This window comes from Carlito syrichta, unplaced genomic scaffold, assembly GCF_000164805.1.
Source record: "Carlito syrichta isolate Samal-C Ts95f unplaced genomic scaffold, Tarsius_syrichta-2.0.1 Scaffold288045, whole genome shotgun sequence".
NCBI classification, from domain to species: Eukaryota; Metazoa; Chordata; class Mammalia; order Primates; family Tarsiidae; genus Carlito; species Carlito syrichta.
The window spans coordinates 171,418-182,412 of NW_007232141.1; the positions used below are offsets into that span (position 1 = coordinate 171,418).

At 43.7% G+C, this 10,995-nt stretch overlaps 1 protein-coding gene across 1 annotated transcript in view; it reads left to right on the plus strand.

Annotated features, from left to right (window-relative positions):
• Nucleotides 1-10,995, plus strand: part of PDZD2 (PDZ domain containing 2) — a 124,248-nt gene that overhangs the window by 51,205 nt on the left and 62,048 nt on the right. Inside the window, exon 6 of the mRNA XM_008053306.1 lies at nucleotides 6,941-7,052. Coding sequence (XP_008051497.1) covers nucleotides 6,941-7,052 — 112 coding nt within the window. The remainder of the gene's footprint in view (nucleotides 1-6,940; nucleotides 7,053-10,995) is intronic.

Genomic DNA, 10,995 nt, shown 5'->3' on the forward strand with positions numbered 1-10,995 from the left:
CCATTTCTACTGCCTCTTGGCGTAGACGTGCTTGAACTGAAAAAAAAAAAGTTTCATCTCTCCTTCCTCATTTGTTCAGCTGGAAAAGCACCCTGTGCAGATTCATGAACCAGAACTGCTGTTGCTGATTCTAGAGCTTATACCCCTAATGAGCTAGGAACGCTAATATCTCTGCCACCTGCTCCTTGAGACTAGCTTTTTTTTCAGGTTTTGAATGTTCCAGGACTTGAACAACATTGCTTTCTGCTACATATTTCTGGGCAAGAATTAGATATGCCTCCAGTGATTCATGTCCTTCCCTTTTGGGGAAGACTCACTTGAGTTTCTTTTTCCTTCTTTCTCTTTTTCTTTTTTTTTTGAGTTAGATTCTCACTCTGTCACCCAGGCTGGAGTGCAGTGGCACGCTCACGGCCACCACAGCCTCAACCTGCTAGGCTCAGGTGATCCTTCACCTCAGCCTTTCAGGTAGCTGGAACTACAGGAGTGCACTGTTACGCCCAGCTATTATTTGATTTATTGTAGAGACGAGGTCTCACCAAGTTGCCCAGGCTGTTCTCGAACTCCTGGGCTCAGGCAGTCCTCTTGCCTCCACCGCCCAAAGTGCGGATTACAGGCTTGAGCCACTGTGGCTGGCCCCTTGAGTTCTTTTTAACCTGCTGCTTAAATTGGTTCCTTTTCTTCTTTAATAACCCTGTTTGTTGAATTGGAATGCTTTTTTCTATTTCTTTTGTTGCTTTGCTATCCGACTCAGACTTTTTTTTTCCCCTAAGATATTAATCTAGATTCTATCCTGTGGGATCCATCCTTGTGAATGAGATGAAATCACTGAGTCCTCTAGTAAAGGATCCATTGTTCAAAAGCATCCTCACCACCACCGCCTCTGAGTTAGCTAATTCCACCAAGGAAACATTCTCCCATCAGACCAACATCAAGTTCTGGCCTATTATCATCCTGCCTGGCTCCCCTTTGGCATTTCCCATGTTTACTTCCTTTAGAATCCTTAATTTCATACGTTCCTCAGGTCACTTTTGTCAGGACAATAATAACTAGAATTTATCCAGAATTTCTTCACTCTTCCTGGTCTTCTTTACTGCTTGCCTTTATTTTTATTTTTGTTTTTTTGAGTCGGAATCTCACTCTGTTACCCAGGCTGGAGTGTAGTGGCATGCTCACGACCACTGAAGCCCCAACCTGCTGTATTCAGGCTATCCATCTGTCTCAGCCTTCCAAGTAGCTGGAACCACAGGTGCACACCACAATGCCCAACTAATTTTTTGATTTATTGTAGAGATGAGGTCTCGCCTTGTTGCCCCAGCTGGTCTCGAACCCCTGGGATCAGGCCATCCTCTCGCCTCCGCCTCCCAAAGTGCTGGATTATAGGCGTGAGCCACTGCACCCGGCTTAAGATAGATATTTTGATCACCAGGTATGTAAACCTGTCCCACTCAATGTGTAAACTACAAGCACATGAGGTGTATGCAGGGTACAATACAATTTACATGTGCCATAGGGAACAGCATATATTATGCTTATATCTTATTAATAGGTCATGGATGACCCAATCAGTTCTTTCATTATGTAAAACAGTAATAATAGTATTTAATTACTGATTCTATATTTAATTTATTAATTTTAATTTTTTTTAGGCAAGGTCTTATTGTGCCATCCAGGCTGGAGGGCATGACATGATCACAGCTCATCGCAGCCTTGACATCTTGGGCTTCAGTGATCCTTCCACCTCAGCCTCCCAAGTAGCTGGGACTACAGAGGCACACCACCACGCCTGGCTAATTTTTTATTTTTTGTAGAGATGAGGTCTCAGTATGTTGCTTATCCTGACTTCAAACTCCTGCACTCGAGTGATACTCCCGCCTCGATCTCCCAAAGTGCTAGGCTTACAGCCTTGAACCACCACACCCAGCCAGTATTCACTTTTAAAGGGTTGAAGTTACCTTGCAATTATCTTATAGGGTCATTAAAAAAAAATTTATTTATAGGGTCATTATGAGGATTAAAACAAGCAAACAAACAAACAAAAAACCTATCCACTGAATAGGGACCAGCGTGATGATAATTCTCCCTCATTTTTTGGCTGATGGACTACTTAGGTGCAGCTAGGAAGCCTCCTTTCTCCCATTCTTCATCTCTGGAGTAAACTCTGAGGTAGGCAAGAAGAAGGGGGAAGTTGCAGCCCAGTCTTGCATTTACTTCAGAGATTGGTTTCCTTTGAGCCAAGGCAGTGGTGAATTCCAGAGGCACAGCCCCTGTCCCACTCCCATGAGCCCCACTTCTCTGCATTCTTTGTTAGCTCTCTGGGTGATTCTGATGCACACCAAACTTTGTCTAGGTCATTCTGGACCCCAGGGAATCTCCCTCAAAATCAGCCCATTGTAAATACCCGTTTCAGTCATCTTCAACTCTCCGCCATTTCTTGGGCCACTGCTTCGACCTTGTCTTCGTGCCCATTTCCTGGGTCCTCTGTTGACAATGCCTGAGCTTTTGATGTATGGACTGTTCAGCTTTCTCAAGTCACATCCATTGCCACATGCTTGTTTACTTACTGGTTTCCCAAATTTTGTTGCTGTTGTCTTCTGTTCCCTTTACCCTTGTGGATTATGTCATTCTTTTTTTTATAATCTTTCCCTGTCATGTTAAAAATGTGGTTTCAAGAGAGAAATCAGGAAAAGTCTGCCATCTATAGTCAGAACCTTGTATTATTTTTAGCATAGGTTTTATTATTTCTTAGTTAACTGAATTTATTCTTAATGTTAATGTAATTCTTAAATCCAGTTTCATTTGTTTAGATGAGGATGAAAAGAAGTTGACTGACGAGCCTAAATTGCTAATAAAATGGTGCAACCGGGGTTTGTGCCCAGGCAGCTGGATTCTCAGCCACTCTGCCTCACCACCTCACTACAAACTGGAAGCTAAAAATGCTTCTCCATTGAGAGAGAATCTTGTATGTTGCAGGTGTGGAAAATGATGCCATCAGGAGGAGTCTAATGTGGAAATTGGCAAATTCTATTAGATTCCATTAATATAATTGTTTTATAACATGAATTAGAAACTGCTCATGAATAATAGAGTTTATCAACTGTTTTGCCTTCAAGGAGAATGTTTTTGCAAATTTCATTTTAGAGCAACTAGAATGACGTCATTTCCAGAACAGTTTGATTTGTTCTGTGCATCGGGGGAAAAAATACACATAGCAAAAGGACTGTCTCAGAGGGTGGACGTTTTCAGACAATAGTCATAAGACTAAGGAGAGGTTCACTGTAATCAACATTTCACCTTGTATGTTACTACTTCCTGATAGAATTTGGAATTAATGTGTCTAAGCCACCCACTTCTGTTCATTGAGTTTCAAGCCACCTAACATCATGACAGACCAGTTTTCTGTTACATGAGGAAATGGTTCCATTTAAATTCAGAACCCAGTGCTAAACCTTTCAGTGGGTTCCGGAACAAAATCTATCTCTTGCTTTGAGCTCAACAGTGTACCCTGTGCTACTCTTTGAGACATCTCCAGGTCCATTCATTTATTCTTGGTTCTAGCTACAGGCATTAAGTAGTTACATCACTATCTTTGGCATAAGAACTCTTACTTGACTTGGAGTTGGAGTCTCACTCTGTTACCCAGGTTGGAGTGCGGTGGCACTCTCACAACCACCGCAGCCTCAACCTGCTGGGCTCAGGCAGTCCTTCTGCCTCGGCCTTCCAAGTAGCTGCAACTACAGGTGCATGCCACCATGCCCAGCTAATTTTTCTTGATTTTTTGTAGAGATGAGATCTCACCAAGTTGCCCAGGCTGGTCTCAACCCCCTGGGCTCAGATAATCCTCTCGCCTCGGCCTCCCAAAGTGCTGGGTACAGGCTTGAGCCACCACGCCCGACCAAGAAAACATTGTTCTTTAAGACTGTGATTTGCTTACTTTTAAACCACCTCCCGATTCTGAAAATAATAGTATTTGCAGTATTTTTGTTTGCATCCTAAGGACTTCAGATTCAGTATGTGTATACTTTTATGTAACTCACACCACTCACGTTGCACTCTCGCTTTCTTCACACACAATCTATCCTAGATCCCAGATATGTGTTATAAACAAAAGAATGTTACTTAAGGTTCTCAGTTTTATTTCCTCAACTGTCAAATGGAGAGACTGTTGTTTACTTTAGAATATATGGTTGCTGTGAAAATGAGATGAGAAAAAATGAGGTGAATGAATTAAACACTTGTGCAGCATTGACTCTCCAAATTATTGATTTAATTAAAAAGCATCTTCAGATGAAGAGGGAAATATCCCGGTAATACATGAAGCTAGAAGTCAGCAGATGCAAAATCAAGCCTCAGCCTTGTCTGTCATGACCAGAAGCCCTTGGCAAGCTGCTGTCCTTGGGTGCTTGTCATCTCCAAAACTTCTCTGATCCTATGAAAACCTGGGACTGGCCAGGCGCAGTGACTCAAGCTAGTAATCCCAGCACTCTGGGAGGCCAAGGCAAGAGGATTGCCTGAGCCCAGGAGTTCGAGACCAGCCTGGGCAACTTGGTGAGACCTCGTCTCTACAATAAATAAAAACATAAGCCGGGCATGGTAACATTCATCTGTAGTTCCAGCTACTTGGAAGGCTGAAGTGGAAGCATCACCTGAGCCCAGCAGGTCGAGGCTGCAGTGACTGTGAACATGCCACTGCACTCCAGCCTGGGTGAAAGAGTGAGACTCCAACTCAGACAAAAAAATAAAAGAAAACCTGGGGCCATGTTGGGAAAATGGAAAAGAAGGAGGAAACTTCTTAAGTACAGAATCAGTGAGCTGGATAGTTTTCTTCCCTTGACCACTAGCATGTCAGACCAGCTCTCTGACCTTTGGGGCCTAGGCTACTGTGGAATAAGCCACCCATTTAATGGGCACCAGAGAGTCTTGCAAGCCAAGAATCCCTCTCCCTGAAGGTCAGTATCCTGGCACAGGTGTTATAACCAGGAATTAAACTCACTCTTATAATAGCTGTTCATAGTCTGAAGACAGGTTCTTCCCATAAAATTTTTAAGCCAAACAAAAAGAGGCCCTGAGGCTCTTGTCTGGATAATTTCCATTTGCATATGGCCCAGATCTCGGGCATATTTCAAAGACAGTTTCACTGTGTATGCATCCGTGTCAGGATTTGGGCTTGGGAAAAACATCCTCTAGAGAATTTCTAAAATCATTCTCAGGATTCCGTTCTTGCCTTTTCTTCGCAATTTCAACCTAGACACCTGCCATAGTGTAATGCGAATGCACCAGTTTTGTTCTCTTGGTTATGTGTCGGGTTTAATTTGTTTTCCCAATACTCCTTCCTCAACTTTGCCCATGTCTCCTATTACTCAAACTGTTTTATTCTTCTTCCTTATCCATGAAGATACTTGAATTTTAGGAGAAAGAGGGAATCTTCCAAATTTTATACCTTAATTTAATATATATGGGATTTACATATGAATAATTAGCCCCTAAAAGGAATAATCTAAGGAATTACTCTAATTGCTTACTTTATGCATTTTTATATACTGATTTTTTTTTAAAGGTTTTATTATGACCAGGCTAGTCTTGAACTCCTGGGCTCAAGCTATCTTCCCACCTCGGCCCTCCTAGTAGATGAGACATCAGGTATGCACTACCATGCCTGGCTCTGTACTGAATTTAATATACAATGTATAATTCTTATTACCTGTTAAAATTCAGGGAGGAGGGTTTTATTATAATTACGCAACTTTTTGATTATTGCTAAATGTCAAAGAATATCTTATGTGTCTTTCAAAAGTAGGTATATATCTCTTAGCAAGAACCTAACCTATTTTAATGCAGTATTAGACTTTTTTCTCCAGAACCTCAGAGAAAAACAAAATTTTAAATGGGGAGGTTTATTGTTTGATTTATCTTATAAGGTTTGTACTTGCAAACTTACCACTCAATTTTTTTTTTTTTTTTTTTTTTTTTTGAGTTGGAGTCTCACTCTGTCGCCCAAACTGGAGTACAGTGGCCGCTCTCGGCCACCGCAGCCTCGGCCTGCGGGGCTCTGGTGATCCTTCCACCTCAGCCTTCCAAGTAGCTGGAACTACAGGCGCGCACTACCACACCCAGCTAATTTTTTTTTGATTTATTGTAGAGATGAGGTCTCGCCAAGTTGCCCAGGCGGGTCTCAAATCCATTCAAATTTTTTATAAACATTTTCAAATGCATGAGTCTCCTGTTTTTCTCTAATAAACATAGGATTTTTTTTTTTTTTTAGCATATTTAGCTTTTCTAAAATGGAGGACCCTTGAGATTATCCTTTCTACATCACCTCCTGGGGTCTAGAACCAAAGATGTACAACTTCCAGATTGACTTCATGTTTGACACCTCCCTCTAGCCTGGCAATGCTTGATTCTAGGAGGCATTTAATTGGTACTCAGGAGTATAGCACACAGAGCATCTGATTAACTGAGACATATCGTTATTTTACACCACCAAATCAAAATTTCACTGTACTTTAAGGACCTTAGAATTGGGTTTAAACTTCTGGTTTAGTATTTGTGGCAACATGCGTTGTAGGAAAAAGCACTGGCTCACAAGTGAAGAGGCCCGGGCTCCAGTTGTAGCTTTGCTGTTGACTACTGCAAGGCACCTGGTTAACCTTGACCAACATATTTCCTCATATACAGAAGGAAAGACAGAGCAACCCTGAAGACCCTTTTTAGTTTTCACCCTCCTCCCTGGTCTGTGCTTTCAGGTGAGATGTCTGCAGAGGAGAAACTGGCTGACACGGGACCATCTGCGGTGCAGCTTATCTGTTGCTTTTTGACCCTCTGAACCTTTCTTCTCACATGACACCTGTATCGCTGCTCCTTGAGTCTTGAGATAACTTCTTAGAGGGGACAGCATAAGTCACCGCAGAGCCAACCCATCAGCTCTGTACTTTCTGCATTTCAGATGCCTGGCACAGATGAGCCCCAAGATGTGTGCAGCAGTGAGGACTCCAAAGGGAACTTGGAAAGTCCCAAACAGGGCAACAGTAAAATAAAGCTCAAGAGTCGTCTCTCAGGTAAGTGAGGCCTCTTTGCCTGATACAAGCCGACTACAAATACGTCAGCCACAGGAGGAGGGGGATAATGCCATTTGACCTTCCCTTAAAAGGTCAAAACTGGGTGGGGTACAGTGGCCCTCATACTTTGGGAGGCCAGCACAGTAGGATTTCTTGACCCCAGGAGTTCGAGATAAGCCTGGGCAACACAGCAAGACCTTGTCTCTATTTAAAAAAAAAAGAAAATAAGCCGGGCTCGGTGGCTCAGCCTGTAATCCGCGCCTTTGGGAGGCTGAGGTGAGTGGATTGCCTGAGCCCGCGGGTTCGAGACCCGCCTGGGCAGCGAGACCTCATCTCTACAATAAATCAAAAAATCAGCCGGGCATGGTAGCACATGCCTATAATTCCGGCTACTTGGAAGGCTGAGGCAGAAGGATCGCCAGAGCCCAGCAGGTCGAAGCTGCGGTGGCCGAGAGCAGCCACTGCACTCCAGTCTGGGTGACAGAATGAGACTCCGACTCAAAACAAAACAAAAAAAAAAAAAAAAGAAAGAAAGAAAATATGAGACTCCAACTCAAAAAAAGAAAAGAAAACAAATTTTTTTTAAAAACTCATAATAGTTTTTTTCTTGGGGGATATGTGCCCCAGACATAACAACTGCATTCGGCCTGGCTGCCCATGTGAATATTTTTATTTGAATGATAAAGTAAAGGTCAACATCTCTGTGTGTCTCTGGGTGCCAAAACTTAAATTTTCTGTATGTTTGGTTCGTTTACTTGAGTAGGATTTCAGGCGAAATCCTTTCAGTGTGGAATATCCCTGACAGCTTGTCTTCTCAGCAAACATGCCTTTCCCCAAAACCCTTGGGCCACCAGAACGAGTGGCAAAGGCCCATTTATCTAGCATCAATTCTGCTTCTCAACTAAGCAGGGAAAAGATAGGATGGAGTTGTAGCTTTGGAACAACAAGACTCTGTGTCTCCCGGCCATCTCCTCATAGCAGCTGGCCAAGGCCCTGAGAGAGAAAGCGTTGAAAGCTTTGAGGCTGTGTACAGGAGGCGTGTTGTGACTTCCGTGAGTCGCTATGAAAGGTACTTTTCTGGGCACTTTTGCCTTGATGGACCTTTTTCTCCATTAAAAAAAAATTTATTTATATATATATTTATTTATTTATATATTTATATATATATATATATATACACACAGAGAGAGAGAGAGAGAGAGAGAGACAGTATTTTATGGCCACACTGGTATAAAGATACAGCTGGACTCATTAGTATCTATTACTATTATGCTCATTTATTTCTGCATTTAAAAATAAATTCAAATGGAAACATGTTGTGGTCTCCTAAAATGGGCCTGGACCCCTTGGCACTATGGCTGTGGCCTGGTGGAGAGTCAGCACTGGCTCCCCTGACAACAGACATCCTGTGCAACAGGAAAAGAGAGTGTTCTGAGCCCAGCAGGACCAGGCTGCCCGCTGGGCTCCTGAGTTACCTTGTGAGCTTGGGCTGGTTGTTTAACTTCTGCTCCCTCGCCTGAAAAAGGAGATGACACCATGATGGGAAAAGTTGAACAGATCATTTAAAAATGCACAGAAGAGCATGAAGCACAAAGAATAGCTTGTTAACACCTAAAAAATGTCAGTACCTGCCTCCTGTCACCCAAACCAGTGGAGAGAGCACGGCCACATGGCCACCAACAATATCTCGTTTGGTTTGTCCTGCCCTCTACCAAGTTAAACTCAGGGCAGAGGGCAGGTATGGGACCAGGAAATACATTTTAAACAAAAAACAAACAAACAAAAAAAACCCTTGATTAACAAAATGAATTGTTTTGTATTTGTGACTCAGAATTATTGGACCGTGTTACATTTGAATTCCCGAGTGTTAGAATATGAATTTGTGGGGGGAAAGGAGTGGTGATGCCCAGAGGCTGATGAAGAGAAATCTGAGACGTCCTGAAGGTTCTCATGGAGACAGAGACCTGCCCAGCCCAGCCCTGAGGAACAACTGAGAGCAATGCATTTAAGTCCTGTGTGTGTTTGGGGTGAGGAGTCATGAGGGCACAGAGGAGGTCTTGTCATGAGAGCACAGAGTCATGAGGGCACAGAGGAGGGTGTCTCGGCAGAGTTGTTGAGTACCTTATAAACGGGTTCCCAGGGACGTTCCCAGAGTTCTGAGGAAACACAGGGGCCTCTGAAACCAGCGAGATCACATTCCTTGTTTTATGGATGAGACTGGAGAAGAAGAGAATCCCAAAGGTCAGTGGCAGGAAAAAGATCTGCCTCCCGGACAGAGTTCTTCTTCCCCACCCTTTGGCTCCCTAGAGATCTTGAAAGGAATTTTTGTTCCCCAATCCAGGACTTTATCAATGCAGATAAGGGGAGGTGGTGGGTACAGCTGGAGAACCTCCCAAATGTGTGATTTTTCCAGTCCATGCTGTTTAGAACAAGCAGCACATACAGCTGAGTTGTAAGTCCAGGGCTAGCCACTGTTTGCCACGAATGCCACCCTCTCTCCCTGTGTCCTTCCCAGACATCAAAGGCCCTAACAAGGAAATGTAGCAGGGGGGAGGGAGCAGAGGCAAGGATCAGGTGGAACTGTGTTTAGTGCTCCTACTTCTGGTTGGACGATCTGGGACGAATGACTTCCCCAGATCTGTTTCTTCATCTGTAAAATGAGGATGACAATACACGCTTACTCTGCCAATACATGTGAGTGCCATGCCTTGTGGAAAGCTTGTGTTGAGAGACTGTTGATAGCACTGTTACTCCACAGTGTGGCAGCAATCGGTCCTCCCCCTGTGGGAGCTGCCACTGTTACCATTGTCATTAGTATCACTTTCGTCATCATCATCATTTTCTTTTTCTTTTTTTAATTAAATTTTTAAACCTTATTTACTTATTTTTGAGTCGGGGTCTCATCCTGTCACCCAGGCCAGAGTGCAGTGGTACTGTTAAAACTCACCACATCCCTGACCTCCCAGGTTCAGGTGATCCTTCTGCATCAGCCTCCCAATTAGCTGGGTCTACAGGTGCACGCCACCATGCCCAACTCTTTTGTTTTTGTAGAGACGAGATCTTGCTATATTGCCCAGGCTGGTCTCAAACTCCTGGGCTTAAAGCAGTTCCTCTGCCTCCCAAAATGCTGGGGTTACAGACGTGATCCACCATGCCCGGTCTCATTTTTATTCTTCTTCTTGCCTCTTTCGCTTCTAAGAGGGAAAGACATTTAAATAGGTTATGATAGGAAGGCCTTCTCAAGAACGTGTAATCCCAGTGGAGGATTAACACACATGTACACACAGTGCAAGCCATGATGAGGCACACATGAGAGGTACAAATACTGGAAGTCTCTCTGGGTCGTTGTCACTCTGGGGAGGTGTCCAGAGGATGCAGGGTAAAGGAGGGCCAGCACATTGGTGGGATTTGGTAGGACAGAAGATGGGGAGAACAATGGTCTAGACTTGGGACCAAATGAATGAGAGATTCTTAGGAACAATGGGGAAAAAATTAACTAGAGAAGTTTTTGGCAACTGCTTCTCCTCCCCAGCAACTCGATCCAATAGAATCTGTCACAATGATTTGATCCAGCAGGACTAGTCAGAGTGACTGGGGGAAAGGACATAGCAGAATCTCAGGGTGGGAGACGACAGTGCAGACACAATTTGGCAAAACTTCATGTAATATTTACAAGTTCCGCAGTTAGGGAAAGGAGGGAAGAGGAGAATAGACCCTCTCCTTTGAGGATGATCAGGACAAAGCAACAAACAGAGCGAGCTAGAGGGAGATAAACCTGAAGAGTAATTTGGAGACACATTAACAAGGCTTAGGGAATTGGGCTTTGATTCTGTGCTATGAAAAACATTCATTCTAGCCGGGCTCGGTGGCTCAGCCTGTAATCCCGTGCCTTTGGGAGGCTGAGGTGAGTGGATCGCCTGAGCCCGCAGGTTCGAGACCCGCC